Source organism: Xiphias gladius, chromosome 14, assembly GCF_016859285.1.
Source record: "Xiphias gladius isolate SHS-SW01 ecotype Sanya breed wild chromosome 14, ASM1685928v1, whole genome shotgun sequence".
Taxonomy (NCBI): domain Eukaryota; kingdom Metazoa; phylum Chordata; class Actinopteri; order Istiophoriformes; family Xiphiidae; genus Xiphias; species Xiphias gladius.
In genome coordinates, this window is record NC_053413.1 from 8,667,291 (window position 1) to 8,694,549 (window position 27,259).

Consider the following 27,259-nt stretch of genomic DNA (forward strand, 5'->3'; position numbering starts at 1 on the left):
TTAGGACTTTTTTTTTTTTTTTTTTTTTTTTTAAGATTAATGAAGCTTGTGTGTTCGACAGTGCCAGTAACAACAGCTGATTGTCCCAAATCTACCTCTAGGTTTGTTATGTGCTGTGTTATTGTAAGTAATCTTCAGTCCTTTTCAGCAACCTCTGAATCTCTGACAATCAGTCCAGTAGCAGATTTCAGCACAGTATGAAATTATAGCTACCAACACAAACCAGCTCAGGTTTGAACATGAGGCTTCAACAACAGTGGAAATACCAGCAGCTTTGAATTATAATTGTTATGGTAAACAAATTAGCTTATTATATCATACTGCCCTTTTCTGTTTTTTATTAACCTCTGAGCTGACATACACAGTCCTTGCTGTGATTATGACCTGATACTGTGCCAAAAAAAGCGTAACTTTCACTACATTCTACTCATGCAAAGGGTAACACCAATTTAAGTAGTATTGCCACATAACACGGGCATATAAAAGGTAGTTGTTACTAGCACCAAAGTGTTCAAGATTGTGGAATTTAAGTACCACATGTTAAAATTAAAGATTTTCTCTTTCCAAAGTGGGGGGAAAAAAGAGAATGACCTACTGAACTTTTTCGTTAAGGCGGAAGGCTTATGTACATTTTATCACTGATTTTTGGCTTTAAAGAGAATTCCAGAAAGAAGGGAGATGAGGCACCTTATCACTGAAATATTGAAATGGGCGATGGCTGTGATATTGGTATCCATTTAGAAAAAGCTCCACTTTTAACACTTCCTAAATGAGATTAATTTAAAAAGCTGTAACTGGGACTGTTGGTGAATTCTAACTGCCCACTGGTTTTCACACTGCCAGTTGTGATAAGAAGGCCAAACCATGAACAAGGTAGGGAGGAGGGGGGGATTTTTCTTTATATTTCATTATCCAAGGACCAGATGTCCCCTGCTAATGAGTTGGCACAGCCCTGAATGGTCCACGTTGCCAGGGCGAACTGGTTGCGGAACAAGGCGTCTGCGTTGGGGTCGTCAGCCTTGAGAGCTTTGAGTTGGTTGGACAGAGCTGTGAGAGTGTGGGGGCCGGAGCCCAGCAGGATGTGGCGGAAAGGATTCTCTCTGGGAGACACGTAGGGTGAAAGGAGGTTCCTTTCCACCTACAGAAGCAAGAGGAGAAACATGGGATGATGGAGAGAAGGAAACCGCTAAACTATTTGGCAGTAACTACAGAAGCAGTGTAGCTGAGAAAAAAAAAGGTTTAAATTTTTAGGCTCACAGGCAAACTGCGTGACATAGACAAATGTTGTAATTCCTTCATGTTATGCCTTTGTAGGCTGGTTATTTTACACCTAAAAATCACTTCTATACAACCTATAATACCTTGGAAAATTAAAATACTGCTATCTGCCTTCACAGAATGTAAGGGGAAAATGCAGTATCTCCAAATATAATGTGTTTTTGGCTTTCTTGTCAACTAGAGGTAGTATTTTTTTTAAAGATAAAATTAATTGATTCTTTACAGTCCATACCCTATGGGAATTAAATGTATCTCTATTGTGGCACATGTCTGAGTACTATTATTTATATTGAAATTTAATACAACAGCAAAACACAATTAAATACATTTAAATATGGGATTTAAGGTAGCTTAACCGCGGAATTTTTTTCCCCCCGTCTGAGGTGGATGAAGACCCCCCCCTACTATGCCTCTGACTGGCTTGGTTGGTTAGGTTTAGGCATAAGGAGTGGTTGGGGTTAGAAGAAAATGCCAGGGTCAGAGCCAATCAGAGACAGGGTAGGGGCTGATCTTTGTCCACCTCGGCTGGAGGGAAAAAAAAAAAGGCAGCTAACCACATCCAATTGTATAAATTCCACTACAATCAAAAGCTGAGATGGCAGCTAAACGTCTGCTATGCTAGTTAGCTTTAGCAGAAGTTTAGCTGTGTGTTTTTCTCCATAATGACTGCGTGAAAGTAAGTTCTAAAGCACAAAGCAGTTACTGCTGTGGCCGAAAACAATGCTACTAGAGCATTAAGAGTAAACCAGAACAATAAGGTTGTTGGATGGACAGCTAAACAATGAGCTGGAACTTGCTATCAATCTTTGTAAAGCCAAGGAGAGCTGCTAATTCGGGTGATAATTCTCTGTAGGTTCATTGCTACAAGTAACCCCCTTCACACTGTCACATGACATTTGGTACATTCTAATTATAGAAACAGATTACAGTTGCTTTAAGATTAAATGAGTTTTTTTTACTCATTACCTGTGCACTGCAAGCAAGTTACCAATATTCACAGGTGCCATTCTCTAATAGCTTAACCTTTTCAGGCCATTTTTAATTTTTACAGAACTGTATTTTTTTTTTTTTGAAAAGCTAGACTGCAGAAGTGCAAAGCCCATAAAACTGTATATCATTTCTCAAGATACCCCACTATTCTGATGTGCTGAGAGCTGATCCACAGTGCATTTCCACATCTCTCTCTCTCTCTATATAAAAAAAAATAAATATATAACTGTAGACATCTTACCGCCATGATGCGGTCATTGATGATGCGGCACATCTCGATGTCCTCCAGGTCACTGTTCTGAATGTCTGTTTCCAGGCTGCGAGATGCGCGGCCGTAGGACCCAGAGGCTGAGATCAACCACTGCGCAGTCAGGGCCTTGGTTAACAGCTGGGGCTTCATCTGGAAGCACACATAGCATCGACAGGGGTAAAGGTGTGTTCTAATTAAGCAGAAGTCAATGGATGTGCATCTTGTGGGCACAGTTAGGTTGTATAATCAAGGCAGCATTTGGAGAAAACAGTGACAAAGTAAATGAAATCATACTAAAAACAGGTAACGTGGATACTTTACAAAGATAGACAGTCATTAATTCTTTATCTGTATGCAGCAACTCTGACTCAAGTTATCTTTGATTTCTTCAAAACCTGCCCTCAAAAAAGGTAAATAAATTTTGGTTTGCAAGATCAGAACTGCACACTCACCCTGCGAATGTTATTGATGTTCATATTGATCTGAACCACATGATTACGTATAATCTTGCTATATTTCACGAGGTCCAGCCGTAACAGATGATCATGGACCAGCTTCAGCACTACTTGACCTGCAAAGCGGGCCGCTGTTTCAGCCAGCTGAGGAACCAGGCCTCCCGTGGCAGAGTTCAGCTGTTCCCGGTCGTCAAGCATTGTGCCAAAGAACTGGTAGTCCTACGAGGCAAAAGAGATGTGTAAAGAATTACAGCTAGGAAAAATACATCCCTGGACGAACCAAATTCAACATAATGGTTCAAAGTAAAAGGTTATCCTGGGTTATGATTATTGCTTCAGAAATACTTATTCAACCTTTAGTACAGCAGGATGACTTACTGAGTTACCAGGGGTGAACCTAAATGAGACCGAGGGAATGCCAGAAAAGGCAAGGAAAGGATATGCAGCATTGTCCAACTTCAGAGGCTCCAACCTGGAAAATAAACGCATGAAAAAGGAGATTAAGTGGTGAACATTTGCTATACGTGAGTATGACGGCTAGCCTAAACATTCCAGTTATGGATGTGATACTGGTAAGAAAACTTTGGATTTCGTGGAGATGTATAAAAACTGAAACTGTGAATGAGAATGCAGCAGCCTGGTCAGACTTACACCTGTGATTCCCAGTTGTCAATTTCAAATTGAGAATAGAGAGACCCAGACTTTTTTGGGGAGTTCACCTGAGGACAAACAATAGTATATGTAAGTTATCTTAACATCCTGAAAAACTGACAAGTTGACAAATTAATGAATTGTATTGATCTACGAACAGTACTGCAGGCTTGTATTAAATGTATCTCAAAGTCTGATTCACTGGAAGTCCTGCTCCTGTGGGTTTACCTCTTTCATAGTGTTCTCAATCAGGCTATGCAACAAGGGACTGGCTGCTACTTTAAATCCACTGTGACCTGGAGAAGAAAATTTGCTTACAGTCATTCTGAAAATCACATATAGTTATGCTGTCAACATTGGAGAGTAAGAAAGAACATAAGTCTAATATTCACTTTTCAGTACCTCTATTTTAGGGAAGAATTTGACTCTTTAGCTGCTAAATGCTCCACTATGTTCACCAGAAAGTTGCTAATTGTGTTTGTCCACCCTCTGATGTTGAGCAGGTAATGTACATTGGGTTTTTACAGCTCTCTCACTGGAACAGCCGCCTGCTGCAGCCAAAAAATGCGCTATGAGAGCAGTGAGACTGAACCAAAACAGTAAATGTGTGGCCGGACAGCTGAGCTGAAACTCACTATAAAACTCCATAAAAGCCAAGAGGAGCTGCAGGTTCCTCACTAAGAGCAACCCCTCTAACATTATAAAATTGTTTCACATTGTCATTTAATACATTTCCATTATACAAGTCAATGTACGTTATAAGCACTTGAAATATTTGCTAGCGTAAACTAAAGTTTAGCAAGACACTTGAAGACAAGATTTCATAGATGTTTTTAACTGTGACAGTAAATACCTGTTACAACACCATCCAGGTTGATGTAGGAGAAAGCTTTCATGCTCAGAGAAGACAGATAACCCTGGATGTGTAGAAAATTAAAATAAGAAAATTGAGTAAGAGTTCAAACACCAATCAGTATCATTACTCCATAAAAAAGGTGCTGTTCGAGAAAATCTTACTACAAAATTCATCATGCAATTCTCACCTCCAACCACTCTGTGGCGCCAACACTCCCATATTCGCCTGCACTCCAGCTGGCAAACACAATGCTCCTCCTTGGCTTGAATCCATCTGTCAAAGTGGATGACGAATGCATATTAACAAAAAAGGGCAGTGTCCTCGCTAAGCAGAAAATATTCAGATTTTGACTCAGCATATCCAATGACTAGTTTCTTTAGCTCTTCCATGACATACATTAGGTAGGATCTGATATGAATATTAAATGTACATCCATTCCATCCAATATTGGTTTAGTCAAAATCTTACATTATTTCATATTAAAATCTAAGCATCGGCTGCCACCCGTGACTTACCATTCTTCACCATGTCTGAGATTGAACGAGCCAGCTCAACAAGGACGCTGGTGCCAACGGTCGATGCAGCAAAACCTGGACCCCATGCGTCCCTCTGGGCACCGATGACCACATACCGATCTAAAATTAAAAAAGACAATGGGAAGATACTCATCACTCAAATACTTTTCAGTAAAATGACTTCCTGATCACAGTATCATTCGGTGTAAGTAAGCGTCTCATTGTACCTGGATCCACAAAGCCTTTGATGACTCCAAAGACATTATTTATCCTTTTCTCAGTAAGAACGTTTTCCACCTGCACAGTAATAACATCATTCTCATCTCCCAGTTTGTATCTGATGGACCAGGCTTCTGGCACACTCTGACCCCCCAGGTTCCTGTTGGACACAGATAATAAAATGTATGTAAGCTGATACAGAGACAAGTATAATAGACAATTTGAGTGCAAGGCGAATATATGAAGTTGATTATAAAAAAGGCACTATACTTATGAGCTTTCATAATCTGTCTTTTTAATTGCATTGTTTCAGACGGTCCACAGTGTGTATGTGCCTTACCTCAGAATGTTGTTAGCCATTCCCTTTGTGATGGTCTGAGCCAAGATTTTTGGCAGGCCTGAAGACTGAACAGGAGGAAACTGGGTGTGGTTGAAGGAGGGGAAGCCTGGAGTGTAGGGATCACCTGAACCCATATGGACCTGTGACAGACAGAAAGAAGTTTTACAAAGTTTGCCCAGCAATCATAATTTGACAACAAAATGCTTTCTTTCCAGACTATCTTCCCAGTAGCCTGAAAATGTATCTTCAGGCTTCCAAACTTGAAATTAAGAAAGTTAAATGAAAAACTTTAGACACACTTTACACATTAATTTGTAGAGAGAGCTCAGAGGAGAATGGCCATACTGGTTTGACCTAATACAAAGGCTACAGTAACTCCAATAATCACACCCTTTCCCTGCCATTTGCTGGCACACATTTGCTGCTACATGTCTTAAAAGCAGTTAACTGCCACCAGTGGACTAATGTCAAATCCTCACCAGGAGTTTACATTTCCCTTGTGCTCATATGCAGGCTAGTAGAGCACAAATACAAAGAAATCAGGGAACCACTCATCACTAAAAATTGCTCCTTGGCACCAGTAGTGGTCCAAGCTCCCAAAGGTACCTGTAAAGTTGTTTGATGCTGTTTGATGTATTTAATATCCTAAATACACAGAAACAAAACTAAGTCTGTCTCTAAACCAGTATCTTCAGTGGATTTCATTTTCTAACATTATTCCCTCTAAACTGTCCACACTCACATGTCCAAAGAGCTGAGTGGTGTCTCCGACAGAGTAATCATTGGGGTCAGGGCAGATCAACACAGCAGAGGCATTCATTTTGGCAGCATTGGCTACCTGTAAGGGGGGAAAAAAAAAAACAAAAAAAAAAGTTATGAAAGAGATGAAAAAATAAATCTATTTTACAAGTTTGTGATTTTTAATATGCAAAAAAAAGTCGAAAATTCCATAGTTTGAAGTGTTTTGAGGAACAAGAGGAAGAAAGTATAAATATTAAAAGTCATATTTCTTATTAAAACCACCCACCTTCTCGGCAAAACTGATCCTACCAGCTCTGATCAGCATGACCCTGCCACTCAGGTCGATGTTCTTGTCCTGCAGCAACTTGAAGTCATTTTCCCGCCCAAAGTGTGCATACAAAACAGCACCCTGGACAAAACAAAAACAACAAAAAAATAAATAAATTTGGGCATTTTCTCAACTGAATTTTTAAAAAAATGTTCTCTACTTAATTTAGCTAGTAGATTACCGTTGCTGTTCCACTGGCACTGTAGGACAGGAATCCATTTGGACGCTCCTCCCTCCCATTCTTGAAAACAAATCTGTTATAGCCAGAAGCTGGGGGATCCTGAACCTTAACAAAGTGCTCATCAGTCCAGGTGTCCATGTTATATTCTTTAAACTTCTGGAATATCTTGTTCCCCAGAGCTTCATCACCAGGAGAACCAGCTCGGTGGCTGACACTGGTAAACTCCCTACAATTACGACGAAACAAAACATGAGGGGAAAAGAAAAAAATGGGAGGCCATAGAAACAGGAAACTATTAATACAATATTATACAAATAAAGATATATAGAAAAGAAGCCAACCCTGCCTAACAGCAGACTCTACAGGCAGTGTGTGGGGATTTAGATTTACCTGAAGACAGGTTCAAATTTTGTTGCACTGAGTTGGTTAGACAAGAGCTTTTTGACATCATCCCAGTCCATGAGGGGGGCAGCACCTGTCTCATGGGACACAGGTTGTTCAAAAGGGACCACAGGGACTGCAGGGCTGGGAGCCAAGTCCTTTTTGCGATGGACCAGGTAGCCAATCAAGTACCCTGAAAGAATCAGTGGTTTCAATTAAGGATCAACCAGAGACAGACAGGAACAATTACAATGACAGAGATAAAAACCACACATTGGTCCTTTGTCATCAGGAGACACAGCCAGATAAAGCCATGTGTCATCAGCATAGGTAAATGGACTGCACTTACATATCACTTTTCTAGTCTTATTGACCGCTAAAAGTGCTTTACACAACTGCCACATTGACACACACACACACACACACACACACACACACACACACACACACAAATCAAGGACACAAATCAGTTCCAAGGACACTTTGACATGTGGACTAGCCGGGGATCGAACCACCGACCTCCTGAGCCACAGCCGTCATAGGTAGGGAAAGACAAACTGGGTCCTCTGATGACAACAGCAATACAGATTAATATCTCTACAAAAAAGTAGTGGCCCTAAAATTGATCTCTGCAGAACTCCAAAAGTTTTTTTGGATTGATGGAATCTAATATACTGTAAATGCAGTTTCTTCATTCAACGACCCCTCCTACCGATGATGAAGATGAGGAGGATTGCTGCTGCCGTGAAGCAGAGGTTCTTGGGTGTGCGTCCAAACTTCTGAGCCACATAGGGTTTGCGGTTGGAGTTGTGATTGAGATGGTCTCCCACTCCATTTCCTCCAACTTCCTCATCCATGTCGGACGACAGCTTCATCTCCACCTGGCTATTGTCACCTTCCATGTTCTGTGTCAAGTTGAAACGTGTGTAGGAGTGTGGCTCCCCCTTAAACTGTAATGGCAGAATAATGCAGGGATGAGGAGAAAATATGGGTATTATCAACCTAACAAAATATTTTTTTTTGTTGATGGAACATATGGAAATAAGATGGAATTTATGACCAATGGGATTCTATACAAAATGTTTTAGTAAAATTTTGACTTGCTTCAGATGACAGAAATTTATATTATGGATTTGAATGTTTTAAGAAAAGTTAATCTTAAAAATGTTCCGGTATTAGCAATACAATTTTTGGCAAAACTTTCTAATAAGCCAAACTTAAGTTAAAAGGGTTTAAAAGTTGTAGCTGATGGCCTTACTAATGTCAATAAACCCTTTGTTAATGCTAATTTGATCATAAGTAAGGCCAGCTTTTAGGTTGTGGAAAATCCCATTCCTCCTCTGGTATGAGTTGCTTTGTTCTTTTAGCAAGCACTTTAATTCATCTTGAAGAACCTTTCAATGGACCAGTCAGCCAATTACTTACTGGAATAAAAGCCCCAGCACTTCCAGGTGGCTACCACAGAAAAAGCAATCTGATGACACCTTGTTTGCACTTACAGTTAGGCTTTATGGGTTTAGGTAGTGAAGCAGTTCTTTGTTGAAAAGTGCAGATCTGTTGGTCTGAAACCCATGTCTCATTAAGACCCAAAAGAGTTTTTGTGTCATTGCACTTCTTTGAACGCCCACTCTTTCAAGCTATTCCTTTCTCAGAAAATGTTTTTTATTTCTTGTTTTAAAAACAAAAATTTTTACTGTTTTACTGTTCTGGTGTAATCAGGACACTTAGCACTCGATGAACAGACTATGTTTTCTGACCAATAATGGTTAGGCTTTTGGGCCTGAGCAAACGGCAGACCATCTACAAAAATGAAACTTCACCATGTGCCAATATGAACACAAAAATAAAAATAATTTATAGGCATGTTGAATTTCAAGCAAAAATAAAACAAAATGAACTTACAACTGAGGGCTACAAAAGAAAAAATTTTTTTTTTAAAAAGTAAGAAATATTACTGGAAATGAGCTCTACACAGTAGCTGATTATTAGCCATTGATAAGCAACCAGATTAGCTGATTTATGATAAATTTCAAATAAAATGTTAATTTAGACAGAGTATTTATTGTCCCAAAGGGAAATTTTAAAGCGTTCTTCCCTGGCCCCTGCCCCATCCCTCCACCAAGTTTAGTGCAAATCGGTTTGGTAGTTTTTGCGTAATCCTGACAAACCAACAAACAGACACTGGTGAAAACATAATCTCCTTGGCAAAGGTAAAAAAGTATGCATTTATTAATGTTAGGTGTCTTGCTGCAAAGAGGATATACACGAGCCAAAAGGGATTTTTCACATATTGGCAACCCAAAAGCTCTTATGAAAGGCCTACTACCAATCTATAAGTATACATAAAGTAAATGTACTTAATCACTTTTAAAAAGAAGGTAGTTCTAAGCATAACAGAATACTATGAACTTCATAGGAGTATTTTTAAATAAGTCAACATCAACTGCACTGAAAATCTCTCTGAAGTTCCGCTGACAAATAATCATTAAACATGGTGTTGAATAAAAACTCTGTTCCCAAAATGAAAAGAAAAAAAATAGAATTTTGCAACAATGTTTTTTATAATAACCGTCATTTTAGAGGTGGTAATAATAACAACATCCTGTCAAGTGAGAAATAATTCCTTACAGCAAAACTTGTCATTTTAGGATTTACGTTGTAATACTAGTAACAATACTCACAATTTTGGATATCGTTGACCTTGCTTGGTCCATCACTGCTTGATAGGGTACTGAAAAGGGAACCAAACAAAAAAGTCAGACTTGGACTCCACTGTAGATTTGGTGGATATAAACTAAAGACTTTTAAACAGCCTCCTTTGAGTCTAGAATGAGTGTGTCATACTCAAAGACACACTTAAGGAGGAGTATTAACTGAAGGCTTTATTTCATTGCAGTGTGTACATTGTCCTACTGTTTCACTTGTGGGAAAGAATTGGGCGGAATAATGGGGTGTCCAAAGAACACGTCCCACCTCTTGTCCAAACATTCATGGGGTTTCCTTTGCTGCTAACTAGAAAGGCAGCACTGTTTCTAGGCACAAAAGACCAGTGTCCTGCACAGGTCAACACAGACTCCATGCCTCCGTGTGAACTCCGTCGCCAGAGGAATATAATAACAGAATAACTAGCTTCCCACTAGCATCAGTTCAAACCACAAGCCAAACAAAGCAGGGTTCCAATGTAAAAGAAGAACAAGACCTGGAATTCAAGTCTTCTGTATATTTTCTTGAATACTTTAATGCATGATTTGTGAAATAAGAGCCATGCATGTGATAATCCTCAGGAGAGAGTCCTGCTCTGTAAGGTGCTTTAACTATTGAAGATCAAATGGGTCAAAATCTGTATATTATAAAGCATTTATCACAAAACTAATTTTATGACAATAACTGAGCAGAACCATTTCGTTTTCAATTTTTGATGCTCTCTGTACAGTTCTTATAGACACAATATAAATATATATATAATAAAATTCCATTGATTCACTCATATTTGACACCGTGATACTGCAGACTCACCTCATTGCCATCCACTGCTATTTATGAATGCTGTCTAAGGATAGCCTTTGAGTAACCACGGTGGCAATTTTGTTAAACCAACTGACTACATAGCCTGATTCATGAAATTGGCCAATACCTTAGGTAACCGAATACAATGCAACTATTACTTAACAGGTGACATAGGTTAGTAATGTCAGTATGAAAGATAATTTTCCTGTAGTTTAGTAGTAGACAGACACTGTATGTGACTTCAGTGGTCAAGAAGTCTTAACAAGATTGGCTTATCACACACTTCAACACACCCTTTTGTGATAAGGTTCGCAAGTTTAACAACAAAGAACACATGTAGCTACACGTACTGAAAAAATAATTTTTAGTGGGGGATTATTCAACATTTGATAAATATGAAACTATGTCTGAGGTCTTCTTCCCTGTTAAAATACTTTTTGAGAAATAGTTCTCTAAAAAACAAAACAACTATTTTACTGCTGGGGCTTGTATGCCATTTCGGGAAATTACCTAATAAACTACATTGCAGCATAAAAAATTTCATACAATTGTGGGAAGGTCCGTGGTTTTTTTATTCAAATGCGGCTACTGAAAACGGATGTTAACGAGAGAAGCAGTGGAAAGTTACACCATGTTTCTATAACAATACACACTGGACAACAATGTAGAAGCAGAAAACAAAGAGGATTGTAGAGAGGCTGTCTAATAGTTAAAAGGTCATCACCATAGACAACAAAAGGCCATGTAACCAGGTTAAAGCATTGTGCCTTGTTGCCATGTCTCCATCTCTTGGCTGTAGGGGCTTCTATTAATATGAAGCAATTCACTTTTTTAAAAATTTAGTCTTAAATATGTATTGCAGAGGGGATAACAGTGCATGCTGTACAAAAACTTATACTTCCAAACTCTTGTATGCAGTAATCCTGGTCACACAAATGAGTATAAAGCAAATGAGACATGCAATAAAAAGTATTTGCAAATTACTTTCATAGCTAACCTTATGACAGTGAAATTTTACTAAAAAAAACCACACTACCTTCCCTAAACCCAGTTCTAGTGAGCAAACAGGATGATTTGACTTAAAGAGCCCTCGTGACCTCTCCTACCCTGTCTGACCTTCAGAAAAAGAACAAAACAGACAAAAACCTCTTAAAACAAATCTTGTCTTATCAAGGCCCGAAGGTTAATCCGACAGCTTTTAACAAACAATTTATGTGAGAAGTATATGGCTTCAAGGGTTAAACGCATTTAACTATGGACTGAATCAAGTCACTAAGAAAACTGTTTCGTTGACAGTAGGCCCAAGCAAAACCCACATGCTTCAAAACGTGGTCAAATTTTGCTCACAGATTTATTCATGCAATATCTGTTCAATGTATTGTATAGTTTACGCTGAACAGGTAAAAAAAAGTAGTCGAACAGAGGCAAAGCTAAAACTTAAAACAGGGGAAACAAAAACTTTGAGCTTGCCCACAGTGATTATGATGTGTGCTGTGTAGCCAAACAGCAGAGAAAAACTCTTAATGACCCCTACGGTTTTTCCAGCTCCACTGGACGGAGATCCCAAACTGGACATTGCGTGAGGAGCGCTTGTGTGGGTAAATGCCAAGGGGACACAAACCGTCAAGCAGGCAGGCAGACAGGCCTGCACTAATTTGCAGCGCCAAAGCATGGCCTTGCTGAACGAACACCCAACAGCGATGCTTCCAAAACAGCATAGATAAAAAGCCTAAACCTTTATTCACAGTATTTCAATAAAGCAAATGAGGGTGTAGACATGGTGGAACCTGGCCATACAATAGCTTAACTGAGAAAACATTTTGGCTATTCTAGGCATTATGAAGTACAGCTAACTTTAGAACATGGCTTGGCCTCAGACAGCCCCGGGACTGCCTTGACTTCTATAACCTTAAGGGCGATACAACCCCACTAAAAACAGCACTATATGCACTCTGAATGTCACAAACTAAGTTAGTGTAGTTTATGGACAAAGAAAAACTTTAGCATATAGCCTAAGCTATCTAACCTGTTTTGGCACAGCCTAAAAGCAGTGAGTAGTATGGACTTTAAGAAAGTGGTATCAGGCCAGGATTAGTTGCTTTGTGAAGCTAATTGCTCTCTAAGGTGGGCAGAGCTATGTCTATAATCTTACATACCAAACATACCGGGCCTTTGCAGAGCTAATACTTTAATCAGATTAGTTACTCCTTTAGTTGAGAGACCTATGGATGTTAGCAATATAAAAAACGACACAAATCAAAAATGCATTTGTACACACTCACTCAAGACATATACACAACAAAAACACAAGCAACTTTTGACACTAAACTAACCACCTGACCAAAAACATGATAGCATGTGTTTTTTGTCCTCGACAAGGTCCATTTGCTTTTAACAGTCTCTAAACTACGACTAAGAGCCATGACTTGTATCTCCATTGAATATTTTTTTAGACACGTGTGCGCAACAGATAGTAAGAGCAATTTTGAGTCACGCCCTTCTGGGAAAAGCACAAGCAGGCATGGCCTCTTACTCATGCTAAAAGAGGGCAGGACCGCATGGTCCCCAGAGCTTCAACAGGAGAATGATATTGGACAGAGTTCATCTGCACACTATGCACTTGTAGTCAAGGTCATTAAAATAAAAGATATGGAACAGCTAGCCATTCTCACCTGTTGGGATTTTTTCCCCTAAAAATAATGCTGGTCAAATTACATAAAAACCTAAGAAAGCAAAAAAACGTAGCAAAGAACATGTAAGACACTAAGAAATTGGTGCTATCGAGCATGATTTATGTTCAACCTTGAGGACTGCACAACCCTGCAGACGGATTAAATACCACCATCAAGAGTTTGAAAGGTGAAAAATCTCTGGTTTCGCGTCAAACATGTTGCAAAAGTAGTTTCATCATAAAGTTCTTGGTAACTGAACAAATCCCTTAAAAAAAAAAAAAAAAAAAAAAAAGTAACTGTTGCTTCATAAATAGTTGGGCCCTGAGGCTGTGGCAAGAATACTCTTCTTCTAACATTACACCATTATTGTGAACTCAGCTGAGGGTCATTTAGAGGGGGAAACAAGTTCGAGGTGAAAACACTATTCTCTCATACAATAACTGAATCAATCGCACTTATTTACTACATTATTGAACAAACGAGGGAAGTGTGAACACACTTATTTCACTGTTGGGACAATCACATATAGTTATGTATTTTAAACTGCAGACATGATCATTTACCAGTGATGTTTTTACTCAAACAACTGAAGTTACTCCTTAACAACATTACACAACATAATCATTACTAGCTAGTGCAACCTTAAATACACCTGCCATAGGGGTAACATCATAACAGCTATTAGTATGGTGTTACAAGACCTACCCTTTGTGGCTAAAGGGCTGTGCTATCAGCTAATGGTAAGGCTGTTAATATATCTGTACTTTACAGCAGTTGTTTGTGTGTATATTCAACTGTTGTTGCCAAAAAACAAAAACAAAACAAAACCTACAGTTGGTCAAAAGACAACATTTTCATTCCAAGACGGGCCAATTTGACTCCAAACCAATCTCTAATAAATTGTATCACAATATCGCTCTCTCTCTCGATAGATAGATATTTTACGTTAAAATATGAAAGTGGCCTATAATCAGTGTTTTACTAAGCATCACTGAACAAAACCAAATATTATCTACACAGTATAACAATACATGACATAGATCATTGGCAACATAATAAGTTGACAGGCAAAGTCTTAAGCTGTTGAATCTTGTATCACAAATACCAGTGTGGTGCATGCACCAAACAGTTGATTGTATAAAAACGTATCCTGTTTACTTTAAAAAATTAAGATAAAATTAAGAAACACACAATTGAAAAACTGACAATTATACGGCTTAACAGTTAATTTAGATAATATAGGTTTAAATAAACGTAAAATATTTTCTCCTTTATTTAGGAGTTTAATTTCAAATGTTTCTCTTTGACCAGAATCCCCAGTAAGGAGGAGCATGGAGGGGGGGAAAAAAAATGTTAGAATTAGGAAACATTGTGGAAGGAAGAAAAAAAATGAGTTATTAGAGACAAAAACAAAGCTTCTGAAAATTACAATGATGATAAGGAGAGCAGGATAGGAGAAGGCCAGAAGGAAAGGGGAGAGGAAAAAGAGAGATGTGGGAGACATAAAGATGGTGAGAAATGGGAGAACGATGGGGGTGGGGGGGTTGGGAGGGGTCAGGAGAGGAGAAGGGGTTAGGGGCGAGTCTTAGTCATTGTGCAGTGGCAAATCATGTGAGAGTCACACTGGCCAAAAGCTCCAAGTAGCTCATGGGAAAATGAGCCAGAAGTAGAGCAGTGAGGCAGGCAAATCCCATTTATTAGGCCTGCACACGTATTTTTAAAACAGCAGCACATCGTGAATTACAGACATGAGTGGCAACACAGGATGCAGTTGTATTCTATGCAGAGGAGACAAGGATCTTTAGTCAGCTTTACGATGATAATTTTTACTATAAAACACAGGCACTGGAGGTCACTTTCCTAATAGTGGGTCCTACCTTTATGCCCAAGGACCCTACCGGATGGCACCACAGTGTATGCATGTCCTTCAGGCTCATACTAAACCATTGTGTTTGAGGTCAATCAAAATTTGTGTCAGTAAAATATACATTTCAAATGACTAGCACTACTACAGGTACCACTAAAACTCCAAGCAGGTCTCTTCTCAACGCTGCTATACTACGTATAGGTCAAGTTATAACTACTTTACTGTATGTGACCTATAATGCAATTTAAGACAATAATCATCTTTTTTAGGACAAAGAAGGACTACAGCCAACAGTTAAGACTTGTCAAGTTCACCTGCTGCTAGTCTGAAGTGTGTTGAATGTCTTAGTCATGACTAAAGGACAATTCATCCATTACCAAATCTACCACCTGTCCTACCATATGTTAATATAACGTCTGTGAGAGCCTTTTTTGTTGTTGTTGTAGTTGCATCGAATCGCTTTTTTTTTTTTTTCAGCTTCACCTCAACGTGGACAAGCAGGCTGGACTGTTTGAACACCGCCTGGACTGGAGGTTCAACGATGGATATTGTTACAAAGACATCGTTGGCTTATCTATGCGGCAGCTTACTGCTGACCGTCAAGGTCAGTAACCAATGTCTACCCACTGACACCAGTACCCCTGAGCAGGGAGGGTCAGGTAGCTACTTGCAGAACGTGACTATGGGCTTTCCTCATCATGGCGCCCTCTTAGCAATGGCAACGTGACCGACTTCTCTGAAGTACAAGGAAGCAGAGAGGAAACGTGTCTGCTGGAGCGACTACCTCCGCTGATTTAAGTAATGCTTTCTTTTACATGCTAGCACACGACACAGTTAGCATTCCACTCATACGATTAACGTAAATTTAACAGTCAGTTAAAAAGGGTAAATATAAATATGCAGTATTACTGCCATCTATTACCACGCTCTCCGAAGGAAAACGAGGGCTTCTGTGCTTCCACCGCGCAGAGTTTGAATCGGAGTCACCGTTCATTTACTGGGATAAGATTCAGCGTTCCTCCAGCTGAGCTAGAACCATCTTAGCTAGCCGTCTGTCACGGATAAAACTCTCACCTTCTCTTCAACACAGCTCAAGCCAACCGGGTACGTCTGTGACAGCCGCCGACACGAGGGTCCGCTCCTTGCTGCTTCCTTGTGGGCTGCTCTCTTTCAGCAGGTGGCGTTGCCCTTGACCATCCTCCATGCAGTTATACTGAGCGTTAGCCTACGCGTCGCCGTGCACGTCACTTCCTTCGCGCCAAATTAATATCGCGAGGGCCTGTCTGATTTTCCGGTTGGGGTTGAAGGAGAAAGTGACTGCAAGTGCTTTTTGATTCCGTTTATGCGAGTGTTTATCGCAACGTATGCCTAAACTAATTATTAACTAAATAACTAAGTAACTTTAATGGGGGGAAAAAAAATCTATTTTTATGTAATTATTTTTTCGAGAAGATAACATACTAAAGCAGCAAAACTTGAATTCAAACAATACCGCTCACTGAGATAAAACGGGGACGATAAAGTTGAAATAAGATCACTGTTAGTGGTGGAAGGTACCTACGTACTTCTGTGTTGTTTTTTTTAAGGTACTTTGTTGTTCACTTGAGTAATTCCATTTCATGCCACTTAATACCTCTACGTCACTAAGTTTCTTATGGAACTATTAGCCTTTGGACTCCACCGTGTTTATTTGATGGCTTTACTTACTAAGATTTTATGCTGAAAATATAAGCTTTGAATTGCTTTACATAGAACGTGATATTGTCTCTTTTATTTAAGTAAAAGAGCTGAATACTTCTACCACCGCTGGTAACTGTGATGTTACTTAGTACCGCAGACACACTAAATGTGCTGCTAATAATAGGACCTATGTGAAAATTATATCCATAACGAGAGCTCTATTGTCAAAAGGTTAAAATAATGAGATATTGACATTTTAGGTCACATATCATCAGATAAACTTTTTAAATTCCCATCAAAATGCTATAACCATACAAGTATTCTAGTTTGGGAAGAAGACGTTCTCAGGAATGGGTTACCTTGAATGACCCCCGATATGCCACAGACAGACTGGCGACTCTCATCTGCTGCTCACCTTGAAATGAGAACAAACATAATACCAGTGTGCCCAGGAGTGTTAACTTTCAGAACCCAGGGATCCACAAAATAGCATTTACTTCATACAGCAGCTGTGAAAATATCAGCTCTAGGAAAGGAAAGGAAGTGTGGGCCTATTTAGTTTGGTCGTTCGTGTGCTGACTATGTCAGACACACTATTTTTTTTTTCTTCTTTTCCACTTAAGTTTTATGGGACCAGTTCCACTCCTTTTTCTTGTTTGACACACACAGTGAAGTCACTGCTAATATCCAGAAGTAAAATGGTATGGTATTATACAATTTAAGCTTAAAGTGCAAGGTTTGGAAACCTGCAGCCCTGTCACTGAAGCAATCACTGGTAAATTGTTTAGTGCAAAGTCAGAGGTAGTATGATTGGCCTTTACTTTACAGAAAAACACACAGTTCCTATGCCAGCACCTTAAAATAGGGACAACATGGATGATTTGGTTATCAAATCACCCAACGTTGTGTTCATACAGACAGGGTTGACAAATCAACAACCCCTGTGATTGGACATTTATGGTGGGCAGGAGCAAAGCAGTCGACACTGGTGGTAAATTATTAGTAAATCTTTGTAAACAGGTGTTTTTTTTTTTTGGTTTTTTTTGATGCTATGTTTTGCAATCTCATATATTTACCATCACTCTTAATTATTGATTATTGAGTCAAAACAGCCTTAGTAAGGTTGTGTTACTGTCCCCATAATTGCTCTTTTGGCTATCTTAAGTAATTATATGTTTATACCTGGTGCCAGGCTACTAACATGTATTTTGCGCAAACCAGTCATTGGGTGGTCTGAGCTCAGGTTTTAATAATTTTCCCACAGTACAATTTTCCCACATTTTGTGTCACTTTCTGTCGTTGGTCTGAAAGTTCACTTGACATGAAAGAGGAGCTGACGGGGCTTAGAAAACCCATGTTTTCCAGGTAGCCCTATACAGCACCTTTAAATTCACTGTTTTTAGAACGTGCATGTTCATTCCCAAGATTACACTTACAAAGCCACTGTATATCTACTGCTAAATAAAACAGTGGACATGGTGGGAATGTATTCCGTCTTCTCTTGGAAACAGAAGTCTCACTGTTAAGTATTTAGAGTTCTAAAAGTTCAACAGCATTTTTTACAGCCACTCGTTGTTGTAGTGTCATGCAATCGTAGGCCAAGAATGTAAAGTCACCATAGATACTGTAGTCAGAATGGATTTAAGTAGTCTCCTCTATCTGTGTAATTACTACTTGACACTGGGATGTAGGCTGGCTGGTTCTAGACCTGTCAAGCAACAGGTAATAAGCTGTGTTGTTTGGTTGAATTGTTAACTCTGGGGCAAATATGTTGGAGGTGAACAGCACAGCAAGCTAATAGATTCCCACAATATCTATAGGTGCTATTCATGTCACTGTAACAATACTCCAACTGTGTGAAAGCAGCGGAGGAAAGTTTTCTTAGCAAAAATTGCAATGGAAAAGCAAGGAGGAGGTGGTTCTCGACTCTCACTGGAAAATTCTGGATATTTTTTTTTTTAATTTTGCAAGAAACATATGCACATTATCCACACACAGACTCAGGACTAAACCACTGTGCTAAAAATGTTTAAGAAACACCATATGCAACACCTCACTTCCTCTCTCACACATGAAAACATGATCTTATGTGAATAAGATCATCAAGTATTCATTTTTGACTTAATCATTAAACTGTTGGTGGTAGTCCAAAACAGAAGCACAAGATATGCTTTTTTTTTTTTTTTTTAAACTGTTAACCAGCTGGGTAAGCCTATCCCACTTTGTTGTAGGTCAATGAGATGTTAAGTAAGAGATTATATTGTATAGGTCTTTGAGGAACTTCAGATGAGTTTTTGACCCCCTTGTAAGTCGTATAATGATCTGCAAATAAACTTGATTTCAGAATAGCTTTTTAACCATTCTAAGTCCATAACGATTGGGTTTCCATGAAATTCTGTAGAGACGTTCATGGTCCCCCAATGATGACTCCTCCTTACTTTGATGATTCTTGATTCTTTGATGATTCCCTGACTTTTTTGGTTTAAAGTTAAGTATATTGACAACTATTACATTGACTGCAGTGAAATTTGCTGCAGACATTCATGGTCCCTAGAGGATAAACAGTAACAACTTTGGTGATACTGACTTTCCATCTAGTGGTTTCAGCAGATCAAATTTTTCACTTACTCAATGAAATAGCATGACTACATATTGGCATATATATATATATATATATATATATATATATAGATAGATATACTATCTATCTATCTATCTATCTATCTATCTATCTATCTACTACATACAGTAAATTAGCACAAAATTTGTACAGACATCCCTGGTTCCCAGCATAATGATCCTAATGAATTTTATGATTCCCTGACCTTTCCCCTAGCACCACTATGTGGTTGACATTTTCAGTTTAGAGTGAAATATCTTGACAGCTTTTAGATGGACTGATTTGAAACTTGCCACATGTGTTCAAGGTCTCTAGAAGACAGACTCTAATGACATTGGTGATCCCAGGACTTTTTATTTAACATTATGATTAGGTTAAATTTCCCTTTGTGCAAAACGAACAGCATTCCTACCAAATTCTACCCAATCTACTTTGGGTTTAGCGCTAACTAGCAAATGTTTGCACGCTGACAGGTTAAACTAAGATGGTGAATATGGTAAATATTACTTCCTACACATTAGTATTTTAGCCTTGTCATTTTTTGCATTTTAGCATGTGCCTAAGTACAGCTGCACATAGCTGTTGGCATAATTTTGGAACTTTGTTCCTTCTTACACACTCAAATTATTACAAATTAGTACAACAAAAGACCCAGGGAAGTTAAACAGTGTATTAGCAAGGATGTTATCATTTTTATATATTCTTTTCACAAGATAAAATCCAGAGCTTAGCTATAATGTAGACACCTGTACCGCTGCTAGAATACCTAACTCTTATCTCAAACTTAAGTTTCCTAGCGGAGCTCAGGAGTGTATTAAAAAGAAATATCTCTTCCCTTTCTCATAATGCTACTAAATCCCACTAAAATATTGTTTTAACACTTAAATCTATTTGTTTCTGTTGTAAAGGTAATTTTGAGATCAGGCTTTGTAGAATGTATAGTCAGTTAAGGTGATTCTCTCTTTGACAAAAGCAGATGAGGGTGGTCTCACAGTGACCACAGCTGGACTTAGACTTTTTCATGAATGAACTCCTATGTTGTAGGATCTGACAAAACAAGCCTGTTAATGATACCTTATGTTGTATGTATATATTCACTTACATTATACTGTCAATTGCATGCCAACCAAAAGCCAGATGAGGACATTTGTTTTTATTCTTTTTCTTCGTCCCAAGAGGATTTGGTGCTTAGTTAATTCTGATACTGCAGGTGATTTTCAGATTGTTGTGTGTTACTGTATATACAAAAAAGGAAGTGTAAATAGATGAACCACTGAACACCTGTGAAAAGATAAACCACAAAGAAAAACACAATTTAGAGTTGAAGTTAGTAAAAATCAGTTCTGTAATGTTATATATCTGTGCAGTCCTGTTATTTCAAGCATGAATCAGTTTTAGGGTTTCATACTTTAAGTTTAAAGCCTCATTGTGAGATTTATCTGTTAAAATCCCAAGCAGAGTAAATGTTCATGGGCCAATGTCTGGCATTATTCAGAGTGACTCAAAATCAAGGTTCACCCATCTGGTTTATGGTTAGCTTGGAGCCCTCAGTGAATCAAATTTCGTGTTTGGCTTTTTTTTCTTTCTTACTGGAAACCATGATTGTGCTGCTGCTGACACAGGCTGTGCCAGACAACCACACTACGCACCTGCAAAGGGGGAACCACACCAACACAAACCAATATTTCTTTTGAAACCCATAGAAAATGTGCTGTTTACCTCAGACTAAATACTGTATAACCATGCATGGAAAAAAAACCACAAAACCAGCTCTGGCCAGCATGTTTGGTGTCATGGTACACTGGTAAACCAACCTAATTCAACCCAAAAGGGGTTGAATCCGGTTAGTTGAATTAGGCAATCATTTACAAAGTACGACAGAAGACAAAATGAAGTATTGTGAGCTTTGCTCACATTGTCAAAGGCACGTATGATCATAACACTAAATATACGATCATTTTAAACTGTGTCATCTTGAATCGATTTTGCTCATAGTAACACCAGTGTACGGAATCTGGAAACTTGAGCCCACCTGACAACACCTGTTCGATTTATAGAAATAATAAAGCTCGTTCACTCTCTTTGTCTTCGATCCCGCCTTTTGCACTCTAATATTATCTGTTGTCTCCTTCCCACGCCTTACAGTAATGCATCACTTTCACAGAAAAGATATCCTTATCACTGTCCCACCCATGAGCTTTGAAGGGGGAAGCCCACAGAAAGTATAATCTTACACTATGTGGAAACAACAAAATCAGCCTTCACCAGTAGCCTCTGTTCACTTGTGAGAAACAATGTGATGTGACGGCTGGAATAGAGACGCTCTCCTCGAGTTTACGTGAGGCTTGATGTCTTAACACAGTTGTTCCAGGATGTATTAAATACATTACAGCTGCATCCCTGTACGACATTTCTAGTAAATATAGATAAGGAAGTAATGAGTGCTAATTAATGTACAAAATACTGAGTTGGTGGACAAAGGCATCTGTCAGTATGTTTATTTTCTTCTCAGCATACATGCATAACAGTATGAGGAAGCGGGATAAAGTTAAAAAGGGGGGGGGGTGTAGATGAATCATGCATGTCCGTTAGGATCCTCAAAACCCATCTGCCCATATTAAATTTACATTTCAAGGTTATCCAAAAGCTTTGTGCAAAAATGCTGAAGGGAAAGGCAACCATCATAGTGGCTGCATAGAGACTACTATGGATGATGCAATTCTCATCTTGGATGAGGGCGGTTGGGGTCCTGGGGAGGGTTGAACAGCCTTTTTCGTTTTTTTGCTGTGCTGCACACCAACGATACACTATCTGTCTCAAAACATGGCCAACCTTGAGCATGCAGGGCTTGGCTCCAGGAGACTCTGACATCTTTGGTTACTTAATAAAACGCGTCATGTTTGAGACAGATGTGAGCGGTCTTCTTTTGTATTTTTGTACCTTTTCTGCCTAGCATGAGCGTGGTGTGTCCCTGCCATTAAACGAGTTACATTAAAATGCAAGGGCTCTTCTTGGTGCCTGAAGAGTAGGTTGATTTTTTTTCCCCAATGATGATGATTCTGTTTTCAACCATGTACGCAAATACATTAAAAAAAAATGTTTGAAGTTTTTTCAGCACAGTTAAAAATATAGTGGAGCATGTTGGCACAATTAGCATAATGTAATATTAAGACTCTAACACATTTCCATGACATTTTGTACTTTGTATAAATTCAAATGAAGCCCTGAAGTACGGGCCTGTTCACAGGCTGTTTGACAACAGTGACCTCAAGTGGTTGGATAAGGAACAACACCATGAGTGAAGTAAAAAAATATTTATTAAAGAAACTCATTAGCCTCACAGGCTTTCTCAGATGCAAATGTGCTTAATAATGTCATAATACATAACTCTCATACATACATTAATTAATGCATGTCAACAAACAGACAAAAAACTCATTACTCAATATCTACATACACATACATACACACACACTTTCACATCTGCAACCAAGCTGGACATTATTTCTTTTAGTGGCTGGGTCGGAAGGGAAATGGCATCCCCGTCATGAAAGGCTGACCGGTGTACTGAGGGTGAGCGGAGGAGTGGGCGGCGAGAGGTGTGTGTGGGTTGTGTGCGGGGTGTGAGGCGATGGGCGAATGAGCTGCGTGTGGGCTGAAGGCCAGTGGAGGGGTGTGGATGTTGTTGTAGTACATCACTGGGCCTGACAACACCAACTGGAGTAAACTGGAGTTACAAAAACACAAAAAAGCAAGCACACACAGAGAAGATGAAGAAGAGAGGAAAGCCAAGTTTATATGACAATTTTGTACGACAAAAATCTGCGGGTGGAGACACTTCCATAATACAAAGGCCCCATATCAAAACTACTATTTATACTAAAGTAGAAATTATTTTCTCAGTGAGGGCTGCAGAGTTCTGGCTTACATGGGAACTGCCATTTTTCTGGCTTCAAAAATTGGATTACTCCTCTTAACCATGCCGATTTCTATGAGTGAAATAATACAGAATAGTGGATAAACTATAAATGCAAAAGATTCTTTTCACTAATAAAAAGTTAACAAAATTATGTGTTTGTGGAATTACCCTGACTGTGACACTCTTTGGTAGTGTGCTTACTGTAAATATGTGGGTGGCTCTAAAACTGATCCCACAGCAGGTTGAGAATATCCCTGTATTTAAAGGCAAAGTAGCCTGAAATGATTGCTTATCTCGGCATCAGACGTCAAATGTAATTGTCATAGACTTTAGTTAAACAACACTTACAGTGTTGTCCGACTAAAATGGGTTTTTGTTTTATGCTTGATTCAGCTGGGAAGTTTATTACAGCACAGTTCAACACCACTTAGGGTCTTAAAAAACAACCCCAGCAAATAGCTTGGAAGCAGCCACAGCAGGGTTTTTTAATCTCCACATGAGGTAGTGATTATTGTATTGTAAAATTCTAGATTAAAAAAAAAAAAAAAAAAAAAATCGAGTTGCTAGTGGAAATTATGTACTAAGGGCAATAAATACTTATTGGTTCTTACTTGTTGTGGGGGAGGCGGGAACAGATGGCTCTCAGATCCTCTGTAGAGACAAAATGACACGTAGTACGCACTCAAAAACCACAGCATTATGATACAATCCAAACAAGCAATCTAACCAATGAGTTACAATCAGTTACTTATTTAACCATTGCTTTCAGCTGAAATCTGTAACGTTTCACACATTGCACTGTGCCCTCTCCTCTCTCTACCTTCCAATCCGCTACCTCTGTACCTGCTTTTTTTTTTTTTTCTATCCGCCCTCTTACCTCTCGAGCAGAGCAGGGCTCCATTGGCCATGGCCACCTGCAGGGCCTGCGCCAGCCGGTCCAGGGTCAGCTGGGACAATGCCTGTGTGTCTGCGGATGATGTGTGTGAATTTTTGTCAGCCTGGTCCAACAGTCTGGAAAGGTCCGAGGTCAGTGCAGCCAAGGACTCCATCTGGAGCAGCGCCAGGCGACCGAAAAGCCCCTTCTCATTTAGTATATTTGGCAGGAGCATGAAGACCTAAGCAGAGCAGGAGACAATGGGAGGGGAAAATGGTTTGATGACCTTCATTGTGTATGTTTAGTATACTGAAATATATATGTACTGTATACTGTACAACCATTTACATAAGAACACACACCTGTAAAACACTTAGATGAAGTGCAGAGAAAATAGGCCCCGCCTCTGGCTCATTCTCAGTGCTGCCATTGGTCAGTGCCTGCTTCTTGTCCCTCCTGTAGGCCAGCGGTGCTTTGACGCACCAACGCACCAACCCCCCCAATGGTGTGACATCAAGTGAGCTGATCGGCTGGCTGCCAGTGAGGGGTGTATTCAGGAAGGTGATTAGGACCAGACGAGGGTCATCTTGGATCCACGACACAATCATCTGGAGGAGTTCTAATGGAGGGGTGAGCTCCTCTACACACACACAGATACAAACAAAAGTTAAAAATGACAAAAGGGAAGCAAAGACTTATGGGATAGCATTTGGAGTTACTCGCATTTTTAGCAATTTTAAAAACAAGATGTTGACAATGCATTACTTCTGCCCACATTCAATTTTTTTTACAAAGGTCAAACCCCATTTCATGGACGTCCCGGTTTCTTAGATGTTTTTGTACTTTTGTGTTATCCCACCAAAGTACCTGAAGTGAGGTCATAGAGGGTGGTGACAGCAGTGATGAACTGGCAGCAGAAGCGTGGGCTGGTGCTGTGGATGTTCTGAAGGGTGGGTACTGAGCCTGGCACCATACTACAGTAGTCGTCGACCAGCACCTGCGCCAGACGTACGCAGTACACACGGTGGGTTCTCTGCAGGACACAAACACAGCCAGAGGCTTATGTTTATTACACAAACATCCAAAACACGGAGAACAGCGAATAGAATAGAAATATAAAAAAAGCACAGAAAAAACACACAAACGCACATTTATTTCAAGTATGTACCTATTCGTGTTTTCATTCTCACCTGTAGCCAGGTTGCAGCGCATTCCAAGATAGGAATCCTGCCCACAGCGATTGCCATTGAGACCAACTTGCCCAACAGTGCCATGCGGCTTTCGTCTGCCTGGTTGCCTTGGAGACTGAAGAGGGCGGAGAACATAAGCTGACGGACAGTGTCACGACTCTGCTCCTGAAAACAGCTGCACATGATCTCCAACAGCTGGAGCTCCTGGAGAGCAGTCATCCTCTGAAGGAAAACACACACAAGCACAATTTATTGGCTGTCAACATTTGTCTGTCCTTGTGATTTTGCGCACACGCATGTCAGGGTCATGCCTTACCCTGCCAGGGGTGTTTCTGTCCTTGGGTGCATGCAGAATGAACTCCTCGACCAGCTCCAGGGTTTTGGAGTCGACCTGAGGAGGCTGCCTCCCGGACTGCACCAGGTTACAGATGTAGATGTCCAGGTGGTACAGCAGCTCCTTGGCTGCACTCAGCACATCCCGAGGCAGCAACGACTGACGAATGTCACCCATTACCTCCTGACAGAGACCCATACCAAATTTGACAAACTGTAAAAATCTTAATTACAAGTAAAGTGTACTGTTGAAAGGTCCAGGGTGGCTTGTTTTCCACTAGGTGACTATACAAAATGTAATTCACGAGATTACTGTTTTTAATATTTAAATTATGCAACAGGAGCGTGTAATGACGTTGCAGACTTGGCTTTACAATCTCTTGAAATAACTTGTCGGAGATTTGTCTTAAACGCTACAGAGTAAAAAAAAAACAATAAACAAAATACACCTAGCTATAACGTAACAATGTACTGACCCTCAGTTTATGTTACACAGAAGAAGAACAACTGTACAAATGTGCACAGATACAAGAAGATTAGTTACAAACTGATTTTTTTTTTTACTTAAAATTTGTAAATGTCAGACTTACATAGTGTAGGTTCATGGCTATAACTCAACATTATACAAGTGGACCACAAGCTCCACAGCGAGTCGGTCCCCTCCATCCTGCTACAGCTAGTGTTAGCAAGTTTAGCAAAAAACACTGTTTTCTATTCCGCAAAAAATCTCGCGTGTATTAATTTTCGTATGAGCCTTCTCTAAATAAAACATGATATTCAGTCGAACCCTTACCTGTGCAAACCTTCTTAATTTACTTAATAAATTAGCCTACGATGACACTGGTGAACGATCTGAAGAAGACAACGGAACCGCTTCCTGTGACTATGGAAGCCTGCAAGGGACAAAACTGCTATTGACTTCTCAGCGTATTCAATCCATGTGCTGGTTAATAAATAAAGACTGCTAGAATCATTGATAGTGTGCGCTTCACAATACGATAATATATATATATATATATATTATATATATATATATATATATATTTTTTTTTTTTTTTTTTTTCCCCAAATCTGAGACACCACTCTACAAAGAATTACAGAATAGAATAACAAAATAAAAGAAAACTATTATATATTCATTTTTTATCTGCCTACATTTACATTGGAGTTACTGATATTTTTCATATGCAAAACAAGTTTTTTACTATAACTTTATCTCAGAATACTCGCAGTATGTATACTAACACTGAGAATATGTAATGCTGAATATGTGGCCAGCAGTGCCGGGTGGCCATAGCGAACTTGACTTTTACGTGGTGTCACTTACATTTCGTTTTATATCCCATTGAGGTTTCAGTTGCCTTTTCAATGGGGTTTATAAATGACAGATTACAAAGACTTAAAGACAAGCT

The 27,259-nt window shown here is 39.4% G+C and overlaps 2 protein-coding genes and 1 long non-coding RNA gene across 4 annotated transcripts; 1 reads left to right on the top strand and 2 right to left on the bottom strand.

The window, feature by feature from the left end:
• Positions 1-16,471, bottom strand: tfr1a (transferrin receptor 1a). 2 transcript variants are annotated; one of them, XM_040142964.1, is made up of 18 exons: positions 16,306-16,471; positions 9,867-9,916; positions 7,898-8,135; positions 7,195-7,378; positions 6,805-7,030; positions 6,582-6,704; positions 6,297-6,392; positions 5,555-5,694; positions 5,223-5,374; positions 4,996-5,115; positions 4,668-4,753; positions 4,478-4,541; positions 3,853-3,920; positions 3,625-3,692; positions 3,352-3,445; positions 2,971-3,192; positions 2,510-2,668; positions 1-1,138 (listed from the first exon to the last, which is right to left on the bottom strand). In XM_040142964.1, the coding sequence occupies exons 2-18, from the start codon at positions 9,897-9,899 to the stop codon at positions 899-901; spliced, it is 2,313 nt and encodes a 770-aa protein (XP_039998898.1). In that variant the 5' UTR covers positions 9,900-9,916; positions 16,306-16,471; the 3' UTR covers positions 1-898. The 2 variants fall into 2 exon arrangements, with proteins under 2 accessions (XP_039998898.1, XP_039998899.1); XM_040142965.1 differs by lacking the exon at positions 16,306-16,471 and adding an exon at positions 16,154-16,279.
• Positions 15,789-25,628, top strand: LOC120798584. Its single transcript, XR_005708723.1, has 4 exons — positions 15,789-16,029; positions 24,787-24,954; positions 25,189-25,348; positions 25,521-25,628. It is a non-coding gene; the product is annotated as an uncharacterized LOC120798584 (long non-coding RNA).
• Positions 22,831-26,751, bottom strand: c14h7orf26 (chromosome 14 C7orf26 homolog). Its single transcript, XM_040142966.1, has 8 exons — positions 26,641-26,751; positions 25,831-26,031; positions 25,515-25,736; positions 25,192-25,357; positions 24,687-24,964; positions 24,328-24,565; positions 24,062-24,101; positions 22,831-23,258 (listed from the first exon to the last, which is right to left on the bottom strand). Exons 2-8 carry the CDS (start codon positions 26,023-26,025, stop codon positions 23,042-23,044), a joined length of 1,356 nt encoding a protein of 451 aa, XP_039998900.1. The 5' UTR covers positions 26,026-26,031; positions 26,641-26,751; the 3' UTR covers positions 22,831-23,041.
• Between the last annotated feature and the right edge of the window lie 508 nt (positions 26,752-27,259).

What these genes read in the sequence shown, in the direction of transcription:
- tfr1a (XM_040142964.1), bottom strand. Translation starts at nt 9,899, where the DNA reads ATGGACCAAGCAAGGTCAACGATATCCAAAATT. An exon ending in CCACTCAGCTCTTTGGACAT is followed by an intron (nt 5,695 to 6,296) that starts GTGAGTGTGGAC and finishes TGTCTGTCACAG; the next exon opens with GTCCATATGGGTTCAGGTGA. An exon ending in CTCAGACATGGTGAAGAATG is followed by an intron (nt 4,754 to 4,995) that starts GTAAGTCACGGG and finishes CCACTTTGACAG; the next exon opens with ATGGATTCAAGCCAAGGAGG.
- c14h7orf26 (XM_040142966.1), bottom strand. Translation starts at nt 26,025, where the DNA reads ATGGGTGACATTCGTCAGTCGTTGCTGCCTCGGGATGTGCTGAGTGCA. An exon ending in GCGCTGCAACCTGGCTACAG is followed by an intron (nt 25,358 to 25,514) that starts GTGAGAATGAAA and finishes TGTGTCCTGCAG; the next exon opens with AGAACCCACCGTGTGTACTG. An exon ending in AGCCCTGCTCTGCTCGAGAG is followed by an intron (nt 24,102 to 24,327) that starts GTAAGAGGGCGG and finishes TTGTCTCTACAG; the next exon opens with AGGATCTGAGAGCCATCTGT.